General features: G+C 38.9%; 1 protein-coding gene across 4 annotated transcripts in view; it reads right to left on the bottom strand.

Annotated features, from left to right (window-relative positions):
- The window catches only part of LOC124715237 (thioredoxin reductase 2, mitochondrial), a 61,498-nt gene that overhangs the window by 26,534 nt on the left and 18,820 nt on the right, over positions 1-16,144 (bottom strand). For all 4 annotated transcript variants that reach the window (XM_047243087.1, XM_047243085.1, XM_047243084.1 and 1 more), the window contains 2 exons: positions 13,318-13,547; positions 12,650-12,885 (listed from right to left, as the gene is read on the bottom strand). In XM_047243087.1, coding sequence (XP_047099043.1) covers positions 12,650-12,885; positions 13,318-13,547 — 466 coding nt within the window. The remainder of the gene's footprint in view (positions 1-12,649; positions 12,886-13,317; positions 13,548-16,144) is intronic.

Raw genomic sequence — 16,144 nt, 5'->3', positions numbered from 1 at the left:
CCATCCTTAAAACAAGGAACTGTGCCTGACAGACTAATATGCTGTTGTAAAACCCCTTTACAAGAAAGGTGGCAAAACTGAAGTCACAAATTACAGGCCAATTTTCCTTCTAACTGCTATGTCAAAGATTCTGGAAAAGCTTATGTATACGAGAATTGAACATCTAAATACAAGGGCTGTTCAAAACAGAATGATCATAATTTCTCATGCTAAAATTTAATCTTATGACATTCTGTTAGCTTAATGTGCAACAAACATGCTGTAGTAGTTTCAATGTTGGGACTCCCAGTTCCTGCCTGTGAGAGGCAGGCAAAGTCAGACATGTTCAGTATCGCCTACAGCTGCAATGTAGGTAACATGTGAAGAACAATATGCGGCTTTGAAATTCTGCTTTTGTCTCAACAAATCTTCAGCTGAGGCCTCTACAATGTTACGGGAGGCCTACGGAGAGAGTGTTCTTTCCTACAGCACAGCTCAAAGATGGTTTAAAATGTTTAAAGTCTGAAGACAATCAATTTCAACGGAAGGTGGAGTTGGTGCTCGAGTTACTGCTCTTATGACAGAAAACATCAACATTGCTGCAGTCATTGTGGGAGAAGACCAATGAATTACCTTAAGAACACTATGAAATACTGGACATTTCATTGGGTGCCTCCCACACGTTAGTGACAGGAAAATTACACGAGGTGTTTGAATGTGGTGGGTTCTTAGACTGTTGATTCCTGAACAAAAGGACATTTGCTTGCAGTTCTGCAGGCAGTTGAAGTTGATGTTACAGGAAGATCCGGAGTTTCTTTTAAATGTAATCACTGCTGATGAACCCCCCCCAAAAAAGTGGTTGCTTCTGCTGGGAAAGTTATGGTCATCTCATTCTTTGATATTCATGGAATGGTTTATCAGTATGTTGTACCTGCACACACAACAGTAACTGGACAATACTTCAAGGATATCCTGAAAACATTGCAAGGCAATTTCAGGCGCAAAAGACCACATTTCCATGAAGCAGGCTGGATGCTGCACCATGATAATGCGCGGTCACATATTACCAATGTTGTTGCTGAATATCTTGCAAAATAAATATGAAGTGCATCCCTCACCCTCCCTATAGCCCGGATTTAGCCCCATGTGACCTTTTTCTATTCTCTAACATGAAGAAACACCTTCATGGGAGGCATTGTCAATCATCAGAAGCAGTGGTGAAGGCTGCGGAGGTGATTTTGAATGACCTCTCAAAAAATGGTTTCCATAATGTATTTGAAGACTGGTAGACATGCTGGGACAAGTGCAATGCATTCATGGGAGACTACTTTGAGAAGGACCATTAAAATTACGAGGATGAGTGAAAGCATGTTGTAAAATATTCTTTACTGAACAGTCCTCGTAAATATAATATTCTCAGCAAAACTCAGTTTGGGGTCTGAAAGGGTCTGTCAACCAAACAAGCAATCTATGCTTTCACAACTAAATTTCTGGATTTAACTAATGACAAAATGGTAACAATAGGATTATTTTGTGACTTGTCAAAAGCCTCTGAAACTGGGAACCACAAAGTCCTATTACAAGAAGCAGACCTAATAGGAATAAGCAGTGTAGCAAATAAGTGGTTAGAATCATACCTCAAAGATAGAAAGCAGATAGTAGTAGTAGACAGTACTGATGAGGTCCATCTAATTGGAGAACCATTAAATGTGGGAGAACCATTAAATGTGGAGTGCCCAAAGGATCTATTCTTGGTCTTTTACTGTTCGTTATATTTATAAATGACCTACCTCAATGTACAAAGCTATAGTGTCTTTTTTACCATTTTCGCAGATGAAAATAACATTAAGGCAGATTGTCATACATGTGAAGATCCTCAAGGATCTGTTAAGAATATTCTTATCAATCTAATGAAATGGTTTAGCACCAATAGTCTCTCACTGAACTTTAATACAACTATATTTAGTTCACTGCAACTGCTGAAACTTAAGACAAGTTAATTGCAATGTGTGGCACAGAGACAAACAACAAAGTTTTTAAGTGTTGTAATTGACTCCAGAATAAACTGGTCTCACCATATATTAAATTTTCCAAAGAGACTCAGTTCGACTTTTTCCCTACGTGTTCTCTCAAGAGCAGAAACAATGAATGTAGCACACTATGGATATTCCATTCTCTCATAACATATGGTATTATTGGCTAAAAAACATGTAAGAATAATGAGTGGTGTAGCATTTAGATGTAATTGTAGAAATCTTTTATGGAAACTAAAAATTCTTACTGTTACTTGCCAGCACACATTTCCTCTTATGTGTTTCATCAACAAGAGTACTGAGCTTTATAAAAGAAATAATAAATACCACAAATATGATATGAGGAGAAAGCACAATTTCCACAACGATTGTAAAAAAACCTGACTATGGTGCAAAAGGGTGTGCAGTTCTCTGGTGCAAAAAATTTTAATGCTCTCCCTCCAGATATTCAAGGCAACCTTGATATCATTCCTCTTTCGGGATGCATCTGAAACAATTTCTACTGGGAAGGTCATTTAACATTTTGGAAGAGTTTTTTAGCCACAATGAAAAACCTAAAGCTGCGTGGATCAAAAATTTTGAGTGTGATATACCAGAAAGTAAGTTTGAGTAATGATGTAGATAGCGTACTCGTGCAATATTCATAGTTATTTTTCACTGGTTTTGTATTTGTTTTTCACTCTCTGTGTCTAATGTTAGTTGTAATCTGTCGTTCTTACCATATATGTGTAATGCAAACATGGAGTATTACTTTTGCACGATTGACTGCTTTAATACTACCTATGTATAGATTGTTCACTGGCACACACTATTCCTTGTGTTTATCACACTTGGATCGATGGAGTAAGAAATAAATAAATAAGAAGCAATCTGAGTGATGGAGGTAAGGAGGAGTCTGGGACGAGGAAGGATTGGGGACTGCAGCGTAAAGGTGGGGATGGCGACAGTAAAAGTGCTGCTTATTGGAGGACGCAGGGATGTGGTGGGGATATAGTGGGGCAGCTAAGTGGAGCTGGGAGGGTGAGGAGGTTGGGGTGGGGGTGGGGGACTGGGAGCTAAATAGGAGAGAAGTAGCAGAGAGGTGCAGGGAGAAGGGGGGGGGGGGGGGGGGGGGGGGGGAAGGCTGTGGTGTCATTGCTAGAACAGAAAACAGAAGACTGTAGTGCTAGAGGGGGAGGTGATAGGTGGATGAACAACAGGGACAAACAAAGGTTGGGGCCAGGGGTTTATGGGAATGTAGTACATACATTAGAATCTCTTTAGTACATTCCACATTATTGCATTTTCCCACATGGTACGTCTATTTTTGCATTCTTTCCCTGCTTACAAATTTGACACCCGTAAGTACAGTACAGTACTGTAGTCCATGTAGGTTGGTAGTAGCTCCAACGACTTGTAATATATTGACAAGTGCCAATCGGAGGCAGATGCGATGTTGTAGTGCCCACACATAGATAATATACCCCATGTAACTCAGTCACTGGTCTTTCTTTGTTTGTGTATGGTATAGTGTGACTTGTGTTCCATTAACGCTCAGAGTGCAATTTTCTTTTTTGTGCCTAAAAGTGTACTGACATGCCATGGACAAGAAGACAGTGGGGCAGTTCACTAATGAAGAAGTGGAATATTATTCAGGAAGTGCACAAAAATTCAAACATGAAGCATACTGATAATGCACAAAAACTGAACATTCCTCTGCCACCATTAAACACTATATGGAGCGAATGAAAAATAATTGAAGCTGCATGTCTCTAACGTGGAAACGGCAAAACAAAACATGAAGACGGCAGTCAGTTTCCACGACTAGAAAGTGTCCTAATAAAGTGGTTTAAGAAAGCTGGTGTAGCGAACATTTCACAGTTGGTGCTATGGCTTGTGCTACAGTGACATATTTGTCACAAACATTGGAACTCCAAGACTTCAAGGTGTCCACTGGCTGGATCAGGAGGTTTAAGAGCTGACAAAATTTTGTGTATAAATGTATTTGGGGTATGGCTGGATGTGTGAATACTGAAACTGTGGAAAAATACACTTCCATCCATCACTGAGAGGTACAGCTCCAATGATATTTTTAACACAGATAAAATGGGCCTATTCTTCACTTTGTCTGGCAAAACCCTCGAGCTCTGAGGAGAGAGATGCCACGGTGAAAAATTCAACAAAGAGAGGCTGACTGCTCTTTTATGTTGCAATGCAAGTGAAGCAGAAAAGTTGGTGCCACTAGCAATTGTTGTTGTTGTTGTTGTCTTCTTCAGTCCTGAGACTGGTTGATGCAGCTCTCCATGCTACCCTACCCTGTGCAAGCTGCTTCATCTCCCAGTACTTACTGCAACCTACAGCCTTCTGAATCTGCTAAGTGTATTCATCTCTTGGTCTCCCTCTATGATTTTTACCCTCCACGCTGCCCTCCAATGCTAAATTTGTGATCCCTTGATGCATCAGAACATGTCCTACTAACCGGTCCCTTCTTTTTGTCAAGTTGTGCCACAAACTCCTCTTCTCCCCAATTCTATTCAATACCTCATCATTAGTTATGTGATCTACCCATCTAATGTCCAGCATTCTTCTGTAGCACCACATTTTTAAATGCTTTATCTGGAAACTACCTTGAGCAGTTAAACAGAGAACCGACTCGTGGCGATAACATATTAGACCTTCTGGTGACAAACAGACCCGAATTATTTGAAACAGTTAACGCAGAACAGGGAATCAGCGATCATAAAGTGGTTACGGCATCGATGATTTCAGCCGTAAACAGAAATATTAAAAAGGTAGGAAGATTTTTCTGTTTAGCAAAAGTGACAAAAAGCAGATTACAGAGTACCTGATGGCTCAACACAAAAGTTTTGTCTCAAGTACATATAGTGTTGAGGATCAGTGGACAAAGTTCAAAACCATCGTACAATATGCGTGAGATGAGTATGTGCCAAGCAAGATCGTAAGAGATGGAAAAGAGCCACCGTGGTACAACAACCGAATTAGAAAACTGCTGCGGAAGCAAAGGGAACTTCACAGCAAACATAAACATAGCCAAAGCCTTGCAGACAAACAAAAATTACGTGAAGCAAAATGTAGTGTAAGGAGGACTATGCGAGAGGCGTTCAATGAATTCGAAAGTAAAGTTCTATGTACTGACTTGGCAGAAAATCCTAAGAAATTTTGGTCTTATGTCAAAGCGGTAGGTGGATCAAAACAAAATGTCCAGACACTCTGTGACCAAAATGGTACTGAAACAGAGGATGACAGACTAAAGGCCGAAATACTAAATGTCTTTTTCCAAAGCTGTTTCACAGAGGAAGACTGCACAGATGACAAAATGGTAGATATCGAAATAGACGACAGAGGGATAGAGAAACAATTAAAATCACTAAAAAGAGGAAAGGCTGCTGGACCTGATGGGATACCAGTTCGATTTTACACAGAGTAGGCGAAGGAACTTTCCCCTCTTCTTGCAGCGGTGTACCGTAGGTCTCTAGAAGAGCGTAGAGTTCCAAGGGATTGGAAAAGGGCACAGGTCATCCCCGTTTTCAAGAAGGGACGTCGAACACATGTGCAGAACTATAGACCTATATCTCTAACGTCGATCAGTTGTAGAATTTTGGACCATGTATTATGTTCGAGTATAATGACTTTTCTGGCGACTAGAAATCTACTCTGTAGGAATCAGCATGGGTTTAGAAAAAGACGGTCGTGTGAAACCCAGCTCGGGCTATTCGTCCACGAAACTCAGAGGGCCATAGACACGGGTTCACAGGTAGATGCCGTGTTTCCTGACTTCCGCAAGGCGTTCGATACAGTTCCCCACAGTCATTTAAAGAGCAAAGTAAGAGCATATGGACTATCAGACCAATTGTGTTATTGGATTGAGGAGTTCCTAGATAACAGAACGCAGCATGTCATTCTCAATGGAGAGAAGTCTCCCGAAGTAAGAGTGATTTCAGGTGTGCCACAGGGGAGTGTCATAGGACCGTTGCTATTCACAATATACATTAATGACCTGGTGGATGACATCGGAAGTTCACTGAGGCTTTTTGCAGATGATGCTGTGGTGTATTGAGAGGTTGTAACAATGGAAAATTGTACTGAAATGCAGGAGGATCTGCAGCGAATTGACGCATGATGCAGGGAATGGCAATTTAATCTCAATGTAGACAAGTGTAATGTGCTGCGAATTCATAGAAAGATAGACCCCTTATCATTTAGCTACAAAATAGCAGGTCAGCAACTGGAAGCAGTTAATTCCATAAATTATCTGGGAGTACGCATTAGGAGTGATTTAAAATGGAATGAACATATAAAGTTGATCGTCGGTAAAGCAGATGCCAGACTGAGATTCATTGGAAGAATCCTAAGGAAATGCAATCCGAAAACAGAGGAAGTAGGTTACAGTACGCTTGTTCGCCCACTGCTTGAATACTGCTCAGCAGTGTGGGATACGTACCAGATAGGGTTGATAGAAGAGAGAGAGAAGATCCAACGGAGAGCAGCGCGCTTCGTTACAGTATCATTTAGTAATCGCGAAAGTGTTACGGAGATGACAGATAAACTCCAGTGGAAGACTCTGCAGGAGAGACGCTCAGTAGCTCGGTACGGGCTTTTGTTAAAGTTTCGAGAACATACCTTCACCAAAGAGTGAAGCAGTATATTGCTCCCTCCAACGTATATCTCGCGAAGAGACCATGAGGATAAAATCAGAGAGATTAGAGCCCACACGGAAGCATACCGACAATCCTCCTTTCCATGAACAATACGAGACTGGAATAGAAGGGAGAACCGATAGAGGTACTCAGGGTACCCTCCGCCACACACAGTCAGGTGGCTTGCGGAGTATGGATGTAGATGTAGATTTCCAAAGCTTCTATTTTCTTCTTGCCCAAATTATTAATTGTCCATGTTTCACTTCCATACATGGCTACACTCCATACAAATACTTTCAGTAACGACTTCCTGACACTTAAATCTATACTCGATGCTAACAAATTTCTCTTCTTCAGAAACGCTTTCCTTGCCATTGCCAGTCTACATTTTATATCAGTTATTTTGCTCCCCAAATAGCAAAACTCCTTTACTACTTTAAGTGCCTCATTTCCTAATCTAATTCCCTCAGCATCACCAAACTTCATTCGACTACATTCCATTATCCTCGTTTTGCTTTTGTTGATGTTCATCTTATACCTTCCTTTCAAGACACTGTCCATTCCGTTCAACTGCTCTTCCAAGTCCTTTGCTGTCTCTGAAAGAATTACAATGTCATTGGCAAACCTCAAAGTTTTTATTTCTCCTCCATGGATTTTAATACCTACTCCGAATCTTTTTTTTGTTTCCTTTACTGCTTGCTCAATATACATATTGAATAACATCGGGGAGAGGCTACAACCCTGTCTCACTGCCTTCACAACCACTGCTTCCCTTTCATGCCCCTCGACTCTTGTAACTGCCATCTGGTTTCTGTAAAAATTGTAAGTAGCTTTTCGCTCCCTGTATTTTACCCCTGCCATCTTTAGAATTTGAAAGAGAGTATTCCAGTCAACATTGTCAAAAGCATTCTCTAAGTCTACAAATGCTAGAAACGTAGGTTTGCCTTTCCTTGATCTTTCTTCTACGATAAGTTGCAAGGTCAGTATTGCCTCACATGTTCCAACATTTCTACGGAATCCAAACTGATCTTGCCCGAGGTCGGCTTCTACCAGTTTTTCCATTCACCTGTAAAGAATTCATGTTAGTATTTTGCAGCTGTTACTTATTAAACTGATAGTTCGGTAATTTTCACACCTGTCAACACCTTTCTTTGGGATTGGAATTATTATGTTCTTCTTGAAGTCTGAGGGAATTTTGCCTGTCTCGTACATCTTGCTCAACAGATGGTAGAGTTTTGTCATGACTGGCTCTCCCAAGGCCGTCAGTAGTTGTTTTGACTCAGGTTTTTTAGTGCTCTGTCAAACTCTTCATGCAGTATCGTATCTCCCTTTTCATCTTCATCTACATCCTCTTCCATTTCCATAATATTGTCCTCAAGTACATCGCCCTTGTATAGACCCTCTATATACTCCTTCCACCTTTCTGCCCTCCCTTTTTTGCTTAGAATTGGTTTCCATCTGAGCTCTTGATATTCATACAAGTGGCTCTCTTTTCTCCAAAGGTCTCTTTAATTTTCCTGTAGGCAGTATCCATCTTACCCCTAGTGAGATAAGGCTTTACATCCTTACATTTGCCCTCTAGCCATCCCTGCTTAGCCATTTTGCACTTCCTGTTGATATTTTTGAGACGTTTGTATTCCTTTTTGCCTGCTTCATTTACTGCATTTTTATATTTTCTCCTTTCATCAATTAAATTCAATATTTCTTCTGTTACCCAAGGATTTCTACTAGCCCTCGTTTTTTTACCTAGTTGCCTCTGCTGCCTTCACTACTTCATCCCTCAGAGCTACCCATTCTTCTTCTACTGTACTTCTTTCCCCCATTCCTGTCAATTGTTCCCTTATGCTCTCCCTGAAACACTGTACAACCTCTGGTTCTTTCAGTTTAGCCAGGTCCCATCTCCTTAAATTCCCACCTTTTTGCAGTTTCTTCAGTTTTAATCTACAGTTCATAACCAATAGATTGTGGTCAGAGTCCACATCTGCCCCTGGAAATGTCTTACAATTTAAAACCTGGTTCCTAAATCTCTGTCTTACCATTATATAATCTATCTGAAACCTGTCAGTATCTCCAGGCCTCCTCCATGTATACAACCTTCTTTTATGGTTCTTGAACCAAGTGTTAGCTATGATTAAGTTGTGCTCTGTGCAAAATTCTGCCAGGCGGCTTCCTCTTTCATTTCTTCCCCCCAATCCATATTCACCTACTACATTTCCTTCTGTCCCTTTTCCTACTCTCGAATTCCAGTCACCCATGACTATTAAATTTTCATCTCCCTTCACTACCTGAATAATTTCTTTTATCTCATCATACATTTCTTCAATTTCTTCATCATCCGCAGAGCTAGTTGGCATACAAACTTGTACTACTGTAGTAGGCGTGGGCTTCGTGTCTATCATTGAGTAGCAATGGCATTATTTAAGCTTGTGCTAACCTCTGTTTACTTTATATTTGACAATCGATGTTTTGAACAGATTGATAGCACTGCTCTCCTACTGTGGTAGCTAATTTATTTAAGGCTGGTGTGGAAGAAAAAACACTTAACTATGCAGTTTTAAAATTGACAGTGTTCTGGAGACATGTTGGAGTCACAATCATAGTTTGGCCCCATTATGAGAACAAATTGTTCAAGTTTCTTGAACATTTTTAACTCCATTCATGTAACTATCAAATTTATAATGGAACAGGAAGTGAGTGGCTGTGAGTTTTTTGATTTTCGCAGTGAAATGAGTGGTCAAAGAAATTTCTGGTTTGCAACTGACCATTTTTGACTGTATTCCACAATATTTTGACTAGCAGATATCCTTTCTAAATATTGTAGAACGTAGCTGACCACAACTGCCTGCAAGCCCAAAATTTCTTTGATCATAATGAATGGCTTTCTACCACTTCTGAACTTATTAATGCAACATAAGGTATATACGTTTGTAGACCATTGCATTTCCTGTGCCCCCTCACACCAATTTATACTTGCTGGCATCTAGCTGTTTCCATGCTTCACCAACTATGAGTGTACTTAAAACTTTAGTACATAAGTGCCTACAGGGTGAAGTAGTACACCTGAAACAGATATTCAATGAGAATGGATATACAATACAAATTAAAAGAATTGCTTTTACAAAAGCTGAGTATATATTAAATTCCATGTGAGTATGCTAAAAGTACATATGTACTGTTTTTCCCAACCAAGTGACAAGCCACCTTCAGCCACTCGACCAAGGCATTATAAAATGGCTGAAACAGAAGTACAGAAAAATTTTTGCACAGAAGAGGCTAACCTGTCTCCACGGTATAACAAGAAAAGTGATATCTTGGATGCTATGTATTTTGTGAGAATTGAGCGGTATTCAGTGCATGAAAGCACAATATATCAAACTGTTTTCAGAAGGCTGGTTTTAATTGGATACTAGCACTTACAGAAGGGACCACATCAGCAAACAATGAAACTTCATCTGAACAACGGCAGCTAATAATGGGCAAGATGAAAACACCATATACCTTAGCTTTGACTCTAAAGCTGACTTTGATGAAGGTGTTGATGTCTGTTAGTCCATGACAACTGATGATTTGTTGCAGAAGAGGATGAAACAAGGAACTGAAGAACAGGATGAAACAGAATCTTCCCTAGCACCTACAGTGTCTAAAGCCACTGAAGAAATGGACACAATTAAACATTATGTGTTAGGCTTTGAAGCTGATAAAGAAAAGGGACAATACAATATCAAAATTAGGGCAGAAAACAAGCAATCATTGAGATCTTTTTCAAACACCTGTGAATACAGGACTATGCGGTATACTGTAGTCAGGTTAATATGTATTGTTTACACTGGTTTAGCAATGGGACTCTATATTATCAGTAGTGATTCACCAATGGGAAAAAATGAAATGAATGGTGTTCCTTTCTATTAAGAACACCTGTGTAAATTCTGCCTCACTTCGTGAATAAATAAAATCATCACATGTCAGGTTAATATTTATTTAATAGTCATTCATTCATTCATTCATTGAAATTGAATTAGGTGGTAGTATCTCTCTATTAACCAGTTACTTTATTTATGCATAATGTTTTAAGAGTTACATATGGGTATTGGTGTTGTTATCCACAGTAAAATTGAAATTGGATGTTAATGTGATTAACATAAACACTGTATACACAGGTACACATTCACATATGAAATAAATTGACTTCAGTTGAAGTTGAATGTTTATATACGAGTCTTTTTAGACATATTCCTAAAATATGGGTACATATTTTGGAGGCTCGAGATTATGCTCTCGTCATGCGATGCACCTGCATTCGAATTGGCTGTTGGATTGTGTGTACATGCCTGGCAGCTTGGATGTCGCCAATGTCATTATATTTAAAACATTTTTGCTTCTTGAATACTAAGGCATAATATTTAATTTCTGTGTGTAATATTCCAAATGTATTCTCAAAAAGGTGCATTTAGGAATTACCCAAATGTGCTACTTTTCAGTATGCACTTTCACTGGAAAAAAAATACAATCATTATCAAATTAGGTATTTTTGGTAGTACGTTTACCCACTTATGGCATTCAAAACCTGTGGTCCTTTCAAAAATGTAATAATGAGATTCTATTTTATTGTAACAAGAGTTTCCACCTGCACAATTCAGAAAATCATCTCTCATCTTGCACAGCTGCTTGCAGTCTGACCTCAGTGGCCAGACAGTGATCATGTGTGTTGTGCTTGTGTGAATGGTGTATTGTCTACTTTAGAAGGAGGCCTTTTGGCCGAAAGCTCACATGTTTAGCACCCTTCTTGTTGTCCCCGTCTGTCTCCTCTATATGATGAATAGCAATGTATGCTAACATGATATTGTCATTATTCCATCCCGGATTTTCAACTGTTTATCATTATTATTTCAAATTAAACTGCAGCTGGAATTATGAAGTACCACAGGTTTGATATTAATCTGCATCACATGTCCTTTAATACCACAATCCATTTGGCCTCAATCTCCCCTAGCACAGGTCCCATACCCTCCTCCACTCTTTTTCCCGTTGCTCACACTTCACCCTATCAATCTACGCATTCTCTTCTACAGAGTCTCCCTGTTCCTTTGTTCTACCTCCCCCTCCCAGACCCATACTCCACTTAATGTGCCACATACAACTCTTCGTACATTCCCAGGCCAAGCTCATCAGTGCTATATTTTTATCTTGTTCCCTTGCTGCCTCTCACTTCAGCTCTCAGTGACCTTTACTTCCCCATGTCGTTACTACATTCAGCCACCCTTCCCTCCAGTTGAGCTGCAGTGCCATGGCTATTAGTCACCATGGACAAAGGAGAAAAGTGTGTGTAGAAGGGGAGAGAGGGGAGTGGGAGGAGGAGGAGGAGGCACGAGCATGAATGTGAGTGCACATGAGAAAGGTCACAGAGCTGGAACAAGGGAACAAGATAAACGCATATTATGCCTGACAACAGCTCATATAACTTACATTTTGCTCATATGGAGGTTCATAGACAGTTGTTTGCCCTAGCTATATTCACAAGAGGAAAAGGAAAGTAAATGATAGTAACAGTGCAGGGTACCCTGCACAACACTCGATATGGTGGCTTGCGGGATGTGTATGTAGATTTAGATGTAGAATGGGTCAAGTATATGGTGAATGGTTACCTTACTTTGTGCATGCTTATTAGTGTGGCACTGCCACAATTAAAATGCCAATGCTACCTAGTATTACCACTTTCTATTGATCAGTACACCACTAGAAAATACAAGACAATCTTTCAAACTGTCAGACACAAACTAACAGAACATAAGAAAATCATTTCAACAGCCACTTGCTGGCAAAACAGTTACAGTAGGATAATCATGGGCAAGCAATACCAACAGAAAATAGTCTGGGACTCATCACTGAGCACCATTCAAACATGCAAGTTCGTTTTGTCTTGCCTCAGTTGCATGTGTACAGCCATTCAAGATGAATTCAACAGTTCCATCCACAATATTGTTGTGAGTCATCTTTTCTTACCTGATCTTCTGTGCTGTCCGTAACACTTTTCCAACGCACCAGAAGTCTGTTATCGGCCTGCTTCTCCACAGATAATGGTACACACTTATGTAAAAATTTCACACCACGCTCGGCCATCTCATCTGCAACTAGGCCTGCCATTTGTTGGTCAAAGCCTCTGAGCACTACAGAACGTACCATTACCGTTGCATCATATCCCAAACCATTAAGAAAACCAGCACATTCTAGACCAATGTCTGAATTGAAAAGGTAAGGAAATTTAAGTTCAAAAGATATTTTAATAGATCATTTGTGTCAGTTAGTATGGAAAACTTAGAAAAGATAGTGAGAGAATTAATTGTAGTACCCGCCCTCGCACACAACAGTAAGAAAAGAATAATGTTAAAAAACTATAGGACAAAATAAGTTCCCTGGTGTTTTCCAAAATACATGAACCCAAACATATTAACAGGACCAAAATACAACACTATGGCTAAAAAAAATAAGAGTAAATTTTGATCCTTTTAACAGCAAGTATTAAACTCCTCTAAAAGTTTCATCTGATTTTTGTAGATTGTTGCATTTTCCTTGTGCATATACTACAATGAAAGATTTGACAAATGAAAACTTTATCTGCTGAAGCTAAAAAAATAACATGTTTATGCAGATTCGAAGGAAAAAAAGGATACAGCCAGCACCAACAATCAGCGTCTTGCCAGGAGGGTTCTGGAGACTGAAGATATCATCACTTGTAATGCCATATTCCATGGCACCTGGAATGTCAGGATACCTTGGTCGTCCTCCCACTGCTATCACAAATTTTGCTGCACTTATCTTGCGTTCCTTGCCATTTTTATCAACAGCGTTTATTTCATGTTCATTAATGAAGTATCCACGGGCATTGATGTAATCAATTTTCCTAAAAACAAATTTTAGGGCAATTCAACAAAGAAATAAAGCAATGTGGTAAGCTCTAGTGCACTTGGCAATCGCCATCGAACATTTCTTCATAGAAATATGCTTGTCAAGAAAGTGATTTTAACTTGCAGAGTTACACATTACCTTCATAGTTTTCCAAGTAGAACATAATGTCACTCTCTACGGAAAAAGCACCAGAGTTACAAACCATGCACTACTCTCAGAAACAATAAAAAATCAAATAATGATTTAACAGTGAGAAGAAAGAAAGTTTAATTTGTTGAAACTTCCAACTGTTAAAAATTAACTATGGCCAAAGGCTGTAGAAGGATTCTATATTTCTCCAAATGTTAAAATAAGAACAATTAAACTTGTTTTAATAATCTAAAATGTAATATACAAGCTATTTTATTCAAAGAATATTTGACTAAAAGGTTAGTAGTTAAAATGCTTAGTGAATGTTGAAAGCAAATGTGAACATGTTACATTAAACTGGAGAATGTTGAAGTTTTACAGCCAAGAGAAGATTTGCTACGGAAAGTATAAAGTACCTCACACAAGAACGCTAAGATGCACAACATCGCTAAGTGACAAAGGAAGAGAATAGTGAAAAGGAACATCAATGTTAACACCAAGCAAATTAGACAGAAAAAGTAGCTATTGACATGTTAGCAACACAATTTACAAGTGCCTGGAAGGGATGTGACAAACAAATTACAAATTCATTAACTAAAATGGTGTAAATACCATTACAAACATAGCACAATTTTACTTATTAATTATTCAGAAATCTTGTATATATATCATAATGAGTTTTGTATGTTGTACATGGATATTGATTATAACCACCATACAGTAAAAACAACTTCCTATACATTCCGCCTGTCAAGATCTTTAATGTAAATACTGCTTAATAAGCCTGAAATTTGTGTCACAGTTCTTTATAACTTATCAGTTCATTTACAGCTCAATACATGACTTCATTTTCCAACAGGAAGGTTGTTAAAAGTGGCTTGTTAACACAACTCTGATAAAAATGGTCAAGTATGTCTTCTACAAACAACTATTCTGCCATTCACTTACAGCAATTTAGAAAATGTCGATGCAACTACTCTGCAATTCACACTTAAGAGCATGGCAGGGAGTCCATCGAACCACTTTCACTATGTCTCTACCATCCCACTAACAGAACACTTAAACCTAGCAGTGCGAGCTCCAACTTCTCTTATTTTATTACAATGATCACTTCTCCCTATGTAGGTGGGTGTCAACAAAATATTCTCGCATTCAGAGGTTAATTTTGGAGATTGAAATTTTATGAAAAGATCTCACTGCAATGAAAAAACATGTTTTACTAACTTCCACTGCAACTCACATAACATATGCGTGACACAGTCTTCCGTATTTCATGATAATACAAACCAAGTTGCCCATCTTTAAACTCTTTCTGCATCATACTGCAGAGCAATATTCTGGCGGAGGCCAGACAAGTGTAACATACACAGTCTCTTTAGCAGATCTGTTGCCTCTTCTTTAAGGGTTCTGCCAATAAAACACAGGCTTTGCTTTGCCTATTCTATAACTTTATCTTTGTAATCATACCAATTTAAATTGCTTGCAGTTGCAATTTTTAAGTATTAATTGAACTGACAGCCTTCAGATTTGTATCATTTATCATGTAATGAATAAAAAAATAGGAGTGCAGGTAAGCTACTACAAGCAGCATAGTGAACGCATTATTGTGGGCAAGATAGACACAAAGCCCATGCCTACTACAGTAGTACAAGTTTATATGCCAACTAGCTCTGCAGATGATGAAGGAATAGATGAAATGTATGAAGAGATGAAAGAAATTATTCAGGTAGTGAAGGGAGACGAAAATTTAATAGTCATGGGTGACTGGAATTCGTCAGTAGGAAAAGGGAGAGAAGGAAACATAGTAGGTGAATATGGATTGGGGGGAAGGAATGAAAGAGGAAGCCACCTTGTAGAATTTTGCACAGAGCATAACTTAATCATAGCTAACACTTGGTTCAAGAATCATAAAAGAAGGTTGTATACCTGGAAGAATCCTGGAGATACTAAAAGGTATCAGATAGATTTTATAATGGTAAGACAGAGATTTAAGAACCAGGTTTTAAATTGTAAGACATTTCCTGGGGCAGAAGTGGATTCTGACCACAATCTATTGGTTATGAACTGCAGATTGAAACTGAAGAAACTGCAAAAAGGTGGGAATTTAAGGAGATGGGACCTGGATAAACTGAAAGAACCAGAGGTTGTACAGAGTTTCAGGGAGAGTATAAGGGAACAATTGACATGAATGGGGGAAAGAAATACAGTAGAAGAAGAATGGGTAGCTCTGAGGAATGAAGTAGTGAAGGCAGCAGACGATCAAGTAGGTAAAAAGACGAGGGCTAATAGAAATCCTTGGGTAACAGAAGAAATATTGAATTTAATTGATGAAAGGAGAAAATATAAAAATGCAGTAAATGAAGCAGGCAAAAAGGAATACAAACATCTCAAAAATGATATCGACAGGAAGTGCAAAATGACTAAGCAGGGATGGCTAGAGGACAAATATAAGGATGTAGAGGC

Source organism: Schistocerca piceifrons, chromosome 1, assembly GCF_021461385.2.
Source record: "Schistocerca piceifrons isolate TAMUIC-IGC-003096 chromosome 1, iqSchPice1.1, whole genome shotgun sequence".
Classification (NCBI taxonomy): domain Eukaryota; kingdom Metazoa; phylum Arthropoda; class Insecta; order Orthoptera; family Acrididae; genus Schistocerca; species Schistocerca piceifrons.
Note: the sequence above shows the minus strand (reverse complement) of the source record. Positions and strands in the feature narration are given on the sequence as shown.